General features: G+C 32.5%; 1 protein-coding gene across 3 annotated transcripts; it reads left to right on the plus strand.

Moving 5' to 3' along the window:
- Window positions 1-412: 412 nt before the first annotated feature.
- Window positions 413-15,781, plus strand: Gpo1 (glycerophosphate oxidase 1). Of its 3 annotated transcripts, XM_065365378.1 has the most exons (14): window positions 413-713; window positions 1,219-1,336; window positions 8,742-8,904; window positions 9,000-9,222; window positions 9,378-9,541; window positions 9,654-9,948; window positions 11,808-12,001; window positions 12,082-12,276; window positions 12,354-12,610; window positions 12,693-12,851; window positions 13,283-13,471; window positions 13,696-13,794; window positions 14,004-14,102; window positions 15,007-15,781. In XM_065365378.1, the coding sequence occupies exons 2-14, from the start codon at window positions 1,235-1,237 to the stop codon at window positions 15,139-15,141; spliced, it is 2,274 nt and encodes a 757-aa protein (XP_065221450.1). In that variant the 5' UTR covers window positions 413-713; window positions 1,219-1,234; the 3' UTR covers window positions 15,142-15,781. The 3 variants fall into 3 exon arrangements, with proteins under 3 accessions (XP_065221450.1, XP_065221452.1, XP_065221451.1); XM_065365380.1 differs by lacking the exon at window positions 14,004-14,102; XM_065365379.1 differs by lacking the exon at window positions 13,696-13,794 and having other exon boundaries at window positions 415-713.
- The last annotated feature ends 782 nt before the right edge of the window (window positions 15,782-16,563 follow it).

Here is a 16,563-nt window from a genome sequence, read left to right on the forward strand (position 1 = left end):
GTAATACGTATAGGTAGCCTGCGTACGAGTACATTTCACATCTACATTGTATAGATAGGTATTAATGTATAAGTATAAGCCGCGGTAGCGATAATTCGGATGTAAAAATTATGCCTGAGCAGAATAATTACGCACGTTTGACGTTGGTATCATATCGAAAAGTACAATGTGCAAATTAGCGTAAAAAAATTTCGACGAATAATTAATTTGATCGTTACTTCTCTGTTGAAACTTGAAATATAAAAATCTGCGAACAACCACGTGCCCCATTGTTCTCTATTTTTTGTCTTAGTTGGTAACATTGATTACGTTGAGCTTTAAAAAAACGAAAGCTCACGTGGTCTCGGTGGAAAGGGAAAGTTGAGTTGGTGAATAAGCAATACGTGTACGTGAACTCGCGCCTAGTTTAGTACGCACGCGTGTTCTGCAGCGTAGCCGCGTAGGCTTGATCGCGAGACTAGGATAGGATCCGGTGTGTGTAACTGTGTGACTGTGATTAATGTCCTCAAAATGACCACTTTATTTAACCGTGCAGCGTGCGAATTTTAAACCATGTTACGAGTGGTAAACCTTGAATGTCTTTGAAATCGTTCTACAGGTCTAAATTGTAAAAAAAAAATGTATTAGGTCGAGTATATTAATTACACACGTTAATCGAGAACGTGATCGAGTTCTACATTTTGCTACACCGAGCACGAGTTTGAATTAATCGAGTAAGTGAAATTTTCATTTTAAATCGGATTTTTTCCCTCCTTCGCGATCTATTCGGTGTAAAATTGATCGATAGATGATCTCAATAGACACCGAATGTTACATCATATGTAGCCTGTAGGCGATTTACAGTTTCGGTATCGGAAACGCCTGCTTTGTAGGTATTCCAAGAAGATTCTCCCTCTTCGAGTGTTCGATCGATACGCGTTCCCGTCGTTTTTCTTTATCAGTAGCAGACGCCGTAATTGACCTTAGATTTTTCAAATTCGCATTCTTGATAATTTTTTTCATCTCGTAAGTTGTATAAAATCGAAATAAATACGATTCTGGAAATTTCTAATCGAGTATCGCGATGTTCTCGATGTATTCAATTATTTTCGCGATGCATTCGCGTTCGTATTAACGCGGTTTTTTTCAATTTCTAGTGCGACTTTGAATGATAAAAATCGGCTGTTTTGAAAGATACGTACCTACTTAAATAGTTAATTGTGTGTTTTTTCGTCGTAGATTACATTGTGATACGATGGCTTCGTCGAGTAGAATGAAGAAAATACTTATCACCGGATTTTCAATCGCTGCTGGTGCTGCAGCTACTGCGCATTTTGTTGGAGGAGAAAAATTGAATGTAAGTAGACAATTTTTTGTTCGGTTTTTATTTTGTGAACATTGAGCAAGGATCAGTCTGATGTCTGAAAATTGGAAGGAATGAAATCGTTTTCGTACTTACATCTTTTACTTTCAAACTACCTACTTGTGAAAAGCTGAAAACTTGAAAAGTATTACAATGTTTTAAACCTATCTATCTATCCACATAGGTAGGTATCTATCTACAGGGTGCCCAGAAATAATAAGTTTGTTTTTTTTTTAACACGGATTTTGGCAGATTTTCGAGAATCTGGATTTTGGCAGATTTAAAATCCACCAGAATCTGTTAGGATAGTAGCTTTTGAAAATGGATTATGGATTTTACTTAAAGAGAGAAGACTTCTGATGTTTTGAAAGTTTGTGGTGGGGATCTAAAAAGTGTTTAAAAAAGAGATTCAAAAAACGTCCAAAAACCAGATTTTCGAGAATCCGTGTAATGAAACATACTTATTGTGATCCTCAAAGAAAGTTTTTTATTAAAAATATAGGTTGGCAACGTGAAATAGATGCATATGAATGATTGATGGAATGTTATCATCTCAGTCTAACAACCAATCATGTGCTATCATTATTATCATTCACTCACTGTGACCAAACGAAATATTTAGCAGAAATTTTTTTTAGGGGTTCATGATATTTCTGGACATCCTGTACCTATTTCAATTGGATATAGTATCGATATAGAGAATAATATCAGTTAAAATTATGATTGGCTGGAAATCCTGATATAATGATTAGCTTGCGTTAGAGCCAGACTAACAATAACTGCACTTCTTAATCTCAAAGTCTTCTATCAATCAATTTTGGATGCGATTTGTTCATTAAAAAAATTTAAATAGGATTGGATATGGATTCCAATTTCCAACCCTGTACATACAGGGTGCACAGAAATATCGAGTACTCCCAAAAAGTTTTTTGCAAAACATTTTGGCTGGTCACAGTGGACGATAATATTGATTGATAGCACATGAATGACATGATTGGTTGTTGAACTGAGGTGATAACATTCCACCAATCACATGCATCTATGCATCTATTTCACCGGTCACGTTGCCAACCTATATTTTTAATAAAAAAAAAAACTTTCTTTGGGATCAGGGATTTCCAGCCAGCCAATAGCTAAAAGCCAAAAGCCAATAGCTAATGCAAGCTAATGGTATTTAAGCCAATAGCCAAAAGCTGGCTTAATGAAAAATTGCCAGCCAATAGCTAATAGCCAAAAGCTAATGAACTTGGGAGTGATTTTCAAATTTTTCAATTTTTTAAAATTTTTTTCTCAGATTTTATTTTGTTTTCACTCGTGACTCTCGTCTTACACTCACTGACACCACAGAAATGAAAATTGTCCTTTTAATAATCGTCTACACGTCATAACGAGTATTTTGAGGGGTCACATGTATTTTTGTTTTCGTAAGCCAAAAGCCAGCCAATCGCCAGCCAATGAAATTTTGCCAGCCAATAGCCAGCTTTATTTAAGCTAATGAAAATCAAGCTAAAAGCTGATAGCCAAAAGCTAATCGATGATTGGCTGGAAATCCCTGTTTGGGATACTTACTCGATATTTTTGCGCACCTTGTATACCTACCTTACCTACCTAGCAAACTACAATGTCACTATGTTGCATGCCACCATAGATTTTTATTTTTATTTTTTTTTCAGTAGTGCACAAAGTAGATAACGAAGGTGTCATAATAATCTTGTAGTGTACATATGTACATATTTTTCAATGTCGGACGACAATCTCTATTGATTCGAGGAAATTGTGTCTGTGTACCTTACCTACATTACGTACAGGGTGTTCCGGAAATTATCTGCCAAAATTCAAATGTGGATACTATACTCGAGGAGACGAACAAAAAACGTTATCATGACTGATTGTCTATCTTGTGAATTGAAGAAGCAAAGTGCTTTGCAAAACTCAAAATTAACTAAGTACCTAATTTTGAAAAAAAAATAAAAAGGAAACAATGTGTGAATTATTTGAATGATGCCCACAACCCATAATACTCGAATGAATGAATAAAAATGGTTATATGACAAATTGCCTATCTTCAAAATCGTAGGGCCAACTTGATTCAAAATTTTCAAAATTGGGATGATGCTTTGAATTTTGACTATTTTAAATTTTCAACTTTTCAAGTTATGTTTGCGCCATTAATTTTGAAGGTGGGCAATTTGTCATGATGACTTTTGTCATTTGTGTTCGTCCATTTGAGCACTATGAGTTATTGAAGTCATTTCAATGATGCAAACATTTTTTATAATCTATGAATTGAAGAATTTGCACCATTTTTGGGCAAAAATTTACCAATTATTGAAAAATTTGCCAAAAATTAGCGAATATTTGGATCATTTAAGTGACTTTACAAACTTTTAATATATGAAAAGACAAGCAAAAAAAAAAAAATAATGTTGAAATACCAGGGTGTTAACCGTAACCTCAGATAACCAAAAACCCGAACAAAATCAGTAATTTTAGCCATTATCAAACCATAGTTAGGTAACCAAAACCAAAAGCCAAAAACCAAAATTCTTTGTTTTTTTTAAAAACTGTGAAGAGAGCATAATGAAAGCAGTGAGAGCGAAACTGAAACCGTAAACCCATATAATTTATTTCGGTTACGGTTTTTTCAATTTTTTTATTAAATTGTTTAGACTTTCAAGACTCAAAATCGAGGGAAATCGACAATTTTGATCATGGTAAAATAATTTCTAACCGAAGCAAAAATTAAAAAATTTCAATAAGAAAATTGGAATAACACGTGACCTTGATTAAAATAATGAAGGCCAACGCTCCTGTGAAATACTTATAAAAATTACATCTAAATAAGGGTAAGTGCACCAATTATGGACCACTCCGCAATATGGACCAGCGCCCGTTCTCGTTGGTAATTAGCGCAATCTGTCTGGAATAAATGTACTCCTATGTATTTTTCACCAAAAAAACGAATGAGACAAAATTACATCTGTAAAGTCAAAACTCGCTGAGAAATTTACAAAAAACTGTTTTGAGACACTGTTTATTGCGTTCTTCAACTTTTATTAAAATGTATATGTGGTGTTGGTGTAATTTTCTAAATGTTATTGACGTTTAGAATATCAAAAAAGGACGTAGTTTCTGCAGGAGTGATCAGTTTTTGCTCAAAATGAGGGTATGTACAGAAATTTTTGGTGCAAAGTTTTTTTTTTACGGGGTGTGCTAATATGGACCACCTGTGATATTAATTTTTTTTTACTCATTTTCATCATCTATTACAGCCGCTGAAAAGGGGAATGCTTGAAATATTTTTCTTGTTCATTTCTACAAATTAATAAATAATTTTTGAAATGTAAAAATATGTTTATTTTGAAATTCTTTTGGTGGCCCATATTAGGCGTCCAAAATTTTGAACTGTCATTTTGACACTCGTCATTCAACAATTTGAAAAAATATTCAAAATTAACCTGCACTGCTTAGAATACATTTTTTTGTTCATTTCTACAAATAAATATGACGTTTTGAAAAATGTGAAAGTATGTTCATTTTAAAATTTTATGGGTGGTCCATATTAGGCGACCAAAATTTCGAACTGTCAAACACTCGTCACACAACAATAAAAAAAACCATACTTAAAGTTGACCTTCACCCCTGAAGTTTTGGACAGTGTTACTGGAAGGATGGAACTTCATTTTAAGCCTTTGTGGAGGTTTATACCCCCTATAGTTTTCAAGTGGCAATCCTCCAAAAAAAGGTGGTCCATATTTGGTGCCTCTACCCTTATTCAACAAAAAAATGAAATATGAAATTTAAATAACTCAATTCTAAATTTATTACTGAAATTAATTCTGATTCCCTTTCTAAAAAATCAAAAGAAACACGATTCTGCTATATTGAATTTTTAAAAAAAAACTAATCAGGGGTAGGTATATTAAGAATTTTATTTGGAATTCTTTATTAAAATAATCTAATTAAATAAAATTAATACTTACCTATAAATAAAATTCAAAAATTTTCAAAATTTAGAGCACAACCAATTAGAAAAATAATTAAAAATTTTGAAGATAGGTCAATTTGTCATGATAATATTTTTTGTTCATCCACTCGAGTATTATTATAGCATAATTTGAATGATTCGAACATTTTCTTGATTTTGATGATTTTTTCAAAATTATATTCAACTTTGAGTAGATATTGCGAATGCGAAGTACGTATAGCTCCTTCAATCCACAAGATAGACAACTAGTCACAATACTTCTCGATATCTCGAGTACTAACTATCTGCACTTCTGCAGTTGAATTTTTGCAGACGATTTCCGGAACACCCTGTAGAATAATATGTTCTATTTCCCTTGTAAAAAGCTCAAATTTAACGATCGCAGTATTACGAAAACCGAATAACCCCCTAAAAAGTAATTATACTTGAGTAAGTATGTGGCGATAAAAGTGATTCGAATAACCAAACTGATGAAATTTCTCTGTATTCTATTAAATCCAATACGTGGTCAACTCTATAAACTGATAAAATGTGCAGCACTAAAATTCCTTCATAAAATTTTTATCAGCGTCTATTAAATAATCTATTATAATTAATTAAATTTTCCATTATATTTCCTAATCTAAATTTAGAGACACATAAAATGCAAAAATACTTATCTTTTTTTTTTAATTTTGGGATAGAACCTATTTCATTTTTGAATCATTCAAAAATGGAGAATTTTTTCCAACTTGTATGATTCGTTTTCACGACGTTATCTTTTATGCATTAAAGGTGGTCGGTGGTTGCGACGTGTTGTTTGATTTTTAAATTATTTTATACACTTATAAGTACCTGGCTAGGTACTTTTAAATAATAAAATACTCGAAACATTAATAAGCTCGCGAAAAATCCATCCTATTCATTTCATATATAAAAACCATATTTAATCTACGCAAATACTTCACGTAGGAGTAGGTATGAGGTACATATATATTCGATGTAGTACCTATTGAAGTACCTATCGAATAATGTATTCTTAGAAAAATCTACACGACGATGACAATACGTAAAGAAAGAAAACATCGAGAAATCACACCAAACGTGTGTGATTTACGAATCTCATAGAAATTCCGCCGCATTGTTCCCTCTAATTAGCGATTTCGCTCCATTAACCATGAAATAGTCGAATGATTGAATTTTCACATGTACTACTATACGAGAAAAATGTAAAATGCGAAAATCATCGAACGGTTTTACGCGAATTACATAATCAAAAAGGGGAATTTTCCGTCACGCGATAAGCGTATCGGTGAACTCGTTAAACATCATTGATCCTCCGGTGTGTTTTCATTTAGCCAATTTTCCGCGCTGTATTTTCATTTTCATGATAATGTTTATTAGCGATTGTGTAAACTTTATAATTTCGTCTGTCACCTTCAAAAAGTTTTTTGTACAATTTATACTCGTAGCTCGAATAAAAGTTTCGTAGTGTAAATTGTGCTTTGCATGTACAGCACATGTGATGTTGGCTCTGGCTCTAGGATGCGAAAAATGATTGAAAGAATAATACCTACGACCTACGTGATGATTTTTTATTTGAATTGGCATTCGAACAAAATTTCCTAGGCTAGATTAGTTTACATGTATCATTGTAGGGAATAATACAGAAAAAATTTTAATTACCTGGTGACGCGAGCTGCGCGCGCACAATTTATACGCTTCTTGAAAATTTCAAATTTTTTTATTACTGGCATCGCCCTATTATGTTGACAAAATTATCGTTGTTTCACACGGTTGCTCGTTCTCGCGATTACTTTTCAAGTTCAGCAACTTTTGGTTTATTTTTTCAACGTTTTGGGTACTAAAATTAATTTATTCAGAAGTCAGAATTTGGGCTCTGGATTCAAAAATGCAGAAAAATTGGCAAAAAAGCCCCAAAAATTGCAAAAAGTATACCCAATAAAAATTGCCCAAAAATCGAAGCACAAAAGCTCTCGAGGGATGGCTCATGATCGAGTAAATGGTCGAAAAATTGAAGAAATTGGTTGTAAATAACTTTGAAAATGATTTAAAATTGTAAAAAAAAATCAAAAATAACATTAACAAATCAAAAAAAGTAAAAAAAATTGTGAAAAAGTGAATCAAAATAGAATAGATTGAAGAGTAGAATGAAAATTGACTAGAAAATCTAAAATTTACCAAAAAAAAATTCAAAAATAACATTAACAAATCAAAAAAAGTAAAAAAAATTGTGAAAAAGTGAATTAAAATAGATTGAAGAAGAGAAGAAAATTGACTAGAAAATCTAAAATTTACAACAAATTGCTAAAAAATTAACTATAAATATAAAAGCTAAAAAAAAAAAGTGAAAAAAGCCTAAAAATTGTAGGAAAAAGTGAGTAAGAATCGTCTAAGAAAGTGATAGTGAAGTATTGTAATTTTGTAATCATCTCCTTAGAAAAGTCAAATAATAATTTGAACAGCCGATTTACATTTGTACGTGATATTGGACATCCGATGGTAAGGGGGGGGGGAGGTCGAACGTTGATTTTAAAAATCTGAAATTTTTTTATGCCTTTGTGGGAATTATTTCGCCATGAATTTTTGCTAGGCTACTTCAAAATTCGAAAAAAAGTTGAAAAAATAGCCACCCAACTGGCTACACTGCCCATTACGGTTACAAAGTCGTGCCAATTTGCCAAAAATAGTCTCGTTTCTCGCTAAAAATTGTCGCTTTGATACGAAAAATTCCCTGAATTTTCAACTTTCGTTGTCAAAATTATCCTATAATCTCGCTTTTTCAACTAAAAATTGAAAAAAAAATCTCGCTTTTCAACAAAAATTGCGAAATTTTTTAGATATTTGATAATATTGCTGAAATGCCCTGATTTTTTCAAAAATTGCCAAAGTTTCGCTTTTTAGCAAAATTGTTGAAAAATCTCACCAGTTTTTTCAAAAATTGCTCAAAAGTCTCGTTTTTTTTTGCCAGAGTTTCCAATAATTAGGTACCAATTAAAAAGTCTTGGTTTTTTAACAAAAAGTTGCCGAAAATTTGTTGTCTTTTTCGACAAAAAATGAGACAAAATACATATTAAAAATTCCACTTTTTTTCTAAAATATCAGGTACTCAAAAGTCGATCTGATTGATAAAGAAATCATCGTTTTTTTTGCCAAAAAAATTCCAAAAGTCTTACTGTTTTCTCAAGTTTTTTTTTTTTGTCAAAAAATGCTAAAATACATACATATTTTTTTTTATTGCCAATGCCACAAAATTGAAAATAGTCTCCCTTTTTGTACAAAAATCGAAAAAAATATTCTACTTTTTCAATAATTGCCGAAGAGCCCTGGTTACTTTTTGCTAATATGAGCTTTTTTTTTTGCATATGAATATAGACGATTAATTTGCTGGTTTAATTAATTTTTTCACAGGGAATCGTATTCGCAGCTAGTCCAGTCAAAGCGGAGCGTCCTAAACGCCATTTACCTCCCAGAGATCATCAAATAAAATCCTTACAAACAGAAGCCTTCGACGTATTAATTATCGGAGGAGGTGCAACAGGAGCTGGTTGTGCTCTAGATGCTACGACTAGAGGTAGGTACCCTCTACCCTCTACCCTAATCCTACCTATCCATTACCGATTAGCACAGAACGTATTCTCAATTCTTATATCCATTTTTGTATTCTAGGATTAAAAACTGCTCTAGTCGAAGCCGATGATTTCGCTTCAGGAACCAGTAGTCGGAGCACAAAGCTAATCCACGGCGGTGTTCGATATTTACAAAAAGCAATTATGAATTTAGATTACGAACAGTATAAAATGGTGAAAGAAGCTTTACATGAAAGATCCACCATGTTGGCAATTGCCCCTCATTTGACTCACCCATTACCTATCATGTTACCCGTTTATCAGTAAGTGTTCGTTGCGATAATATTGTTACGTATGTAGGTACATATATTTACGATTACGTATGTAGTTTTACATCGTCATATGTTTCAAAAATTTTGAATTGCAGTTCTGCTTAGCTATATTTTTGAAATATCACCTAAACCGATGTATTTTTCAGGTGGTGGTTAGTTCCTTACTATTGGATTGGTATCAAAGCTTACGATCTAGTTGCTGGTTCAAAAACTGTAAAAAGCTCGTATTATTTATCGAAGAAAAGCGCTTTAGAATTGTTCCCCATGTTGAGAGATGATAAGCTATGCGGTGCTATTGTTTATTACGATGGTAAAATACCTACTACTCGTGCGATTATTTTAATGAAACAAATACCTACCTACCTGTTTACCTGGCGGTAGGTTAGCTTATGGATTTCATCACTCGATGGGTTTTATTGCAGGACAACAAGACGACGCTCGTATGTGCTTAGCTATCGCAATGACAGCCACCAGATACGGTGCAACTGTTGCCAATCACGTCAAGGTGGAACGATTATTGAAAGACGAAAATGGTAAAATTTACGGTGTCCATGTGAAAGAGCAGATCACCGGAAAAGAATGGGATGTGAAAGCGAAATGCGTTATAAACGCTACTGGCCCATTCACAGATTCTATTCGTCAAATGGATAATCCCACCACGAATAAGATATGTTGTCCGAGCTCTGGAGTGCATATCGTATTACCTGGATATTACAGGTATAAAATAGAAACATCGATTAAAAAACAATTTTCGGTAGAATACGTTAATGAATATTTTCATATGTATGACGAAATCGTAATTTAGTATTTCGTTCATTTTTACAGTCATTTCATTCATAATTTATTTAATCAATTTAATGAAAAATTTGCGAAAGTTTATCTACTGAAAATTGACTGAAAGGTATTAAAATCGAGCCATAATCTGATTTAGATTATTCCGGCGATTACTTCTTGCATCATTTTTATTTTATAAAGTAACGATTTTATCATTTTGGATTTTTAGACACTCAAAATTCGAAAATTGGCAGCATTTTTTGCTTTTTTAATAATAAAATTTTTAGAAATAAAAAATGCGAAAATTGAAGGTTTCAAAAAAATGTAGCAGAATGTCTCGGCATGTACGATTTTTTAATTGATTTTTTTGTATTTCACTATCTTTTCTTGATAAAAAAGATGTCCAGGGTTTTTTCCAAAAAAAAAGTAATTTTAAAAACATCAAAAAAATTGTATAATTGAGAAAAAAATAAAAAGCGAAACTTTTTGCCAATTTTTGGCACCAAAGAGAGAAATTTTGCAGTTTCTGTTGAAAAAGCAAATTTTTGGCAAAAAAAAATCACCAGATAGATATTTGAACGATTCATGAAAGAAAAACACTTTTTCGCAATTTTGCTAAAAAGCGAGAATTTTTGTGAAAAGGCAAAAGCAAGAGTGCTAGACTATGACAGTTTTAGAAAAAAGTAGAACCTTTTGTTGGATAGTTAGAGGTCAAAGATTTCTGTCAAAAAAACGAGACTTGAACAAGTTTTGGAAAATGTGTCTTTATGAGTTTTTTTTTCATAAAATTTACTTTTGCTAAAAAAGAAACATTTTTGTCACTTTTGAAAAAAAAAGAATTTTTGCAGTTTTGGACAAAAATGTGAAAATTTAGGACAATTTTGAGAAAAAAGCAGGACTTTTTGGAATTTTCTGCCAAACAAAAAGCGAGAATTTTTGACAATTTTTGCAAAAAGCAATACTTTTGGGTAATTTTAGAAGAAAAATTTGGGAATTATTGGAATTTTTTGCAAAAAAATGATAATTCTCAACAGTTTATAGCAAAAATTGAGGCTTTTTGGATATTTTGACAGAAAAGGCATGATTTTTGCTGTTTTTGGGAGGATACGAAACTTGTAATTTCTGTAACCAAAAAGTAAATTGAGTAACCGAAAGTCCAAGCCCCAAATTTCACTTTTTAATTTGTCGATTTGAAAAAAAAAAAAAAAAAATTGAAAATTGCCATTGGCAAATATCAGATTTTTATTTTTAAAAAATGAATAAAATTTTTAACAAGAAATATGTAGTGTACTTAGGTAAAAGTAGGTAAAAATATTTTTTACGAACTTTCAAAAAAAAAAAAATTCTGGAAAACAGAACACTGTCCGCTCTTTAGAACCAAATTTTGAATCGCTCTTCAGATTTTTGGTAGATTTTTGAAAATGACAAAAAAAAGTCCATGGTAATTTATTTTCTTCAAAGAGAGTTAATCTCGGAAAAAATCTGAAAATTGATTTCTATTGCTAAAGTCGACCTCCCAAATCCATTTTCTAACCGATCTGGAGCCTTCAGCGAACCTCGCTGTGCTGATCGATTTAGAATGTCAAAACTTTGACAATATTCAATTTCCAGCTGTCAAAGTTGATAACAACACTTTCTGCGATACGATTTGAAATCGCACGAGAAAATCAAATCTCTGCTGGAGGCTCCAGATTGACGAAAAAGTGGTCCTAATCGGAGAGGGAGGGGGAGTGACTAAATTTTTATCTCGAGATCTTCTTAAAAACCTGATTTTCATTTTCCCCATTTTTTATTTTTTTCAGTCCGGAACAAATGGGTTTGTTGGATCCATCGACCTCTGATGGCAGAGTTATTTTCTTTTTACCTTGGCAAAAGCAAACGATCGCCGGAACGACAGATTTACCTTGCGATGTGACCCATCATCCGAAACCGACCGAAGACGAAATTCAATTCATTCTACACGAGGTGAAAAATTATTTGAATCCAGATGTCGAAGGTAAAACACGAGAACAGCTTAATTGTGACAATTTTTGACTAAACAACGTCAAATTAATAAAATTTTTGTATATTTTTCAGTTCGTAGAGGTGACGTATTATCCGCCTGGAGTGGTATCCGGCCCCTGGTCTCGGACCCTAATAAAGAAGATACCCAGTCTTTAGCTCGTAATCACATCGTACACGTGAGTGATTCAAATCTGATCACTATCGCTGGCGGTAAATGGACCACTTACCGAGCTATGGCTGCTGAAACTATCGACGCAGCTTTACAAGGTACATAGTAGGAAAATTTCTCGCGAATTGGGCAGCATAATTTTCTGTACCTCTAATCAATATTTTGAAATATCCAGCTGTTCCTTCTCTGCAACCGAAAATGGAAGAATGTCAAACGGACGGATTACTTATCGAAGGCGCTCACGGATGGACTCCAACTATGTACATTCGTCTAGTACAAGATTTCGGTTTGGAATGCGAAGTAGCCCAACATTTAGCTACGTCTTATGGCGATCGTGCTTTCGCAGTAGCCAAACTCGCTTCGTTGACTGGTAAAAGATGGCCAATTATTGGTAAAAAAGTTCACCCCGAGTTTCCGTACATTGATGCTGAGGTGAGGATTATATAGATTTTTTTATTAGCCTGTACATAAGGATCTACTTATTGTTGACTTCATGCGTCATTTTTTATTTTAGATTCGTTACGGAGTTCGTGAATATGCCCTTACAGCCATCGATATGATCGCTAGACGTTTAAGATTAGCTTTTTTGAATGTACAAGCTGCCCAAGAAGCGTTACCCGGTATTATTGATATAATGGCAGAAGAATTGAATTGGGGGAAAGATGAAAAACAGGTTGGTTCGTTTGTGTGAACGTAAATTTGCCTATTTGCTGATCTGAAGGCAAAGTTTATACAGGTTCTATCAAATTCGATTTTTTACTTTCGGGGAATGAATAAATAATAAAAAGTAAAACGTAAATTTTTGGCAAAATTAAGTGAAACTTTGACAATTTCTACAAATGGAGGGGCTTTTATGCAATTTCTGCCAAAAAAACAATTTTTAAAATGTAGTTGGACTTCTGGAAATTTTTGTAAAAAAAAGATTTCTTTTAGCAATTTTTTTTTAAAAAAACGACGATTTTTTAAATTTTTGAAAAAAAGCAAAACTTTGACAATTTTGGCAAAAAGCAGGATTTTTTGGGAATTACTGACAAAAATTGACACTTTTTAGCCATTTTTTTTTTTGTAATGTGTGCTTTAATTATGCATTATTGTGCTTTCCAGAAACAATACAAAGCCGCTAGTGATTTCTTAGCTAATGAAATGGGTCAAACTGTGAATCGTGCTTCCAAAGACAAAATTCCTATCAATTTAACCAAGGATGAAATTCAATTATATATTAAACGTTTCCAAATTATTGACAAAGATAACAAAGGATACGTTTCGATAAATGATATTCGTCGTGGACTCAAGGTACGTTTATCCGAACTTCTACAGAGCTCGATCGTTTCGACTTTCGAGCCACAATTTTTCTGCAATTTGTTAAATTACAGCTCGACTATACCTAACGGTAAAAATAACGTTTAAAATCGAAACGATATTTTTGAAATAAAAAATATATATTTTCGATGCAACGCATGAAGAAAAAAATCACAAATTTGAACATTCTATTATAAATTTGTATATTGTAAATGTAGGAGTTGAAACTGCAGCTCAACGAAGACACGTTAAAAATGTTTTTTGACGAAGTAAACCACGTGTATTTTGGATCTTTGACATTACCCGATTTTCTTCAGGTAAAATAGTTATCCAAAGAAAGCGCGGGTATGAAATTAGCGGTCATCGGAGGTGTTTTGCGTACACTGTGATAAATTCATCGCTGGAATGGAGGGGAAGTGGAATGGTTTCGTTACCTATTTTGAAAATATGACTGCTGATGGATTACGCGTCGCTTTCGCCTTTTATTATATGGTATTTTAAGGGCGTAGTTTTATATCTGTTACAGAACTTTGGCGAAGAAGTACGCGGTGATGAATTGCACGACATTTTACGAGAAATAGATACAAATATGAATGGTCAAGTTGAACTGGATGAATATTTACAGGTACTTTGTGCGGCTGCTACGAACGAAATTTTTTAACGATTTTATAGTAAACGTTTGACGATGAGCTTTTTTTAGTTGCGACCTTTTTATTTAGCATGTTTTGCCTATACCTATTCAGCGTTTGATTTATTTTTTTCCAACGTTTTACATTTTTCTGTTTTTTTTTTTTTTTTTTTTTAAATACCTATTTTTTTTATTTTGCTTGGTTTTTTAAAAATAATCCTCCAGTTTGAACCTTTTTCCGCCTTACCTTGAAACTCACTTTGAAGCTGTAAATTCCGTAGCCTATATTTAACATTGGCCATTTTACCATTTTTATTAAAAATTTGATAGCTTTTTAGAACGACCGTATTGTTGAAATACCTATTGTAGTAATTAGTAGCACGCAGCAAAGTAACGAAATAACCAGTTTGAACTGTAAATATTCTGAAAATTATTTCGTATATTCGCTTGCTGTAGTGACACGTGTCTGTCGCATGAATCCGGCCATCCGGTGTTTCAAAAATGTACTTCTGCTTTTTTATAGCTTTAAAATTGAGATCATTTTGGATCAAGTGGATGATGAAAAGAGTTATATAAATGTGCTTCAATTTCTATTTTATTAATCAAAATGACAAAATACGAATTTTAATGGCCAATTTTTTGTTTAAATTGTGCTCGGATCGTATCATTTAATTGAATCGACGTCAAAAATTTCGTTCGTGATTGCGAATAATTTTTTCAATTTGAAGCACGTGTTGCTACAGCAAGATGCATTTTCTACACCGCTAATACCTATTCCAGGAACATCTGTAGCCATTATAATTTACTAATATAATTATTGTAGTCGTATGAAATTGAATTGATTTGTGCATATGTAGTAAAATATTTTTAATTGATGATCTAATTCGATTGATATTTTTAGATGATGTCGGCGATTAAATCTGGACACGTTACTTACTCGCGATTTGCAAAAATGGCTGAAATGGAAGAAGAAAAACACGAGCAAGATAAACTCAAAAAGAAAATCACAGTGGAACGAAGCGGTGGTGGAGTTTAAACAAAAACATTTGCCGGAAAACCTCCCCCTCTCCTTCAATTATTACCATTTCACGTTTTACATTTTTCATTATTTTTCATCATTTTCATCGAACGAATTTTATTTTTGAATGTCACCGCATCTAACAATATGAAATATTGAACAAAACCTTCTTTGAATTTGTTTTATATTATTTCTATACGTATTAAACGTGTAATTTTGTGTTGTAAGTGTTAAGTTGTTAATATATCGTGTAATTTATGTATGAAATGTTTCGCATTTTCCCTTCCCTGAATGAAAATTAATTCGAACGAATTAGTAAAATCGAAAATCAAAATTTTGATACAGATATGATACCTACTTATTATCGTTCATCTACTTACCTGCGACGAATGAATCCAAGTTTTGAAATTTTGATACGTCGAGTTGATGCACTCATCGTGGAAGCAAATTTGCGTTTTGTATCGAAGTCAATTTTCCTGGCGACCAATGACCAAAAACGGTAACATTTGACACTTGGAGAAAATACGACGTATCTGTGTCCGAAAATTAGCGCGTAGGTCTAGTATTCTATCCCCCTTTTCTAGTCTTCAGTTACCAGCGTTTGAAAAAATGTTGAGATGTATTTACTATAATAAAATTACTATTTATTTTCAGATAATTGTTTTTTTTTTTTACATTCAAGATGCGTGAATAATTCATAAATGCGAAACTGATGATTTTTTTGAGATTACCTACCTGCAATAATAGGTATATTATTAACAAGCCATCATCAAAAAAAAAAAAACTACCTACGTAGTAACCAAAAAAGTTTGAAGAAGTGACCAAAATGTAACTATAACCAAAAAAAGTGACAATTGACAAAACACTAAATAAGAATCTGTCTTAGGAAAAGTGGACTAATGTTGCAACTTGGGCAATTTTTGGTAACGAAGCAAAAATTACATTTTAGGCAAAAAAAAATTAGCAAAAAGCAGGACGTTTTAGGGAATTATCAGAAAAAAGTGATAACTTTTAGTCATTTCTGGGGAAAAATCAAGACATCTGAACGACTCTTGGGGGAAAATACTTTTTGGAAATTTTGCTAAAAAGTGAGAATTTTTGTAAAAAAGAAGGAGCCAGAGTGCAAGACTATTACAATTTTAGAAAAAAGTATGACCTTTTGTTAGGTAAGTAAGACTAAGTGATTACTGATTAGAGCCTAAAGGTTAAATAATAATAGCTATTTTTTTCAAAAATTCTGCCAAAAAACAAAACTTTCTGTCATATTTGAATAAGCGAAAATTTTTTTAATTTTTTTCGCAAAAATGCATGATTTTGACAATTTTAGTAAGTGAATGGCTTTTTACTTTTAGCAACTTTCGGCAAAATAGCTAGAATTTTGGACAATAATTGTTTTTTTAAAAACAAAAAAGGGGGACTTTTTAGAATTTTTGGAAAAAA

This window comes from Planococcus citri, chromosome 5 (genome assembly GCF_950023065.1).
Source record: "Planococcus citri chromosome 5, ihPlaCitr1.1, whole genome shotgun sequence".
Lineage (NCBI taxonomy): Eukaryota > Metazoa > Arthropoda > Insecta > Hemiptera > Pseudococcidae > Planococcus > Planococcus citri.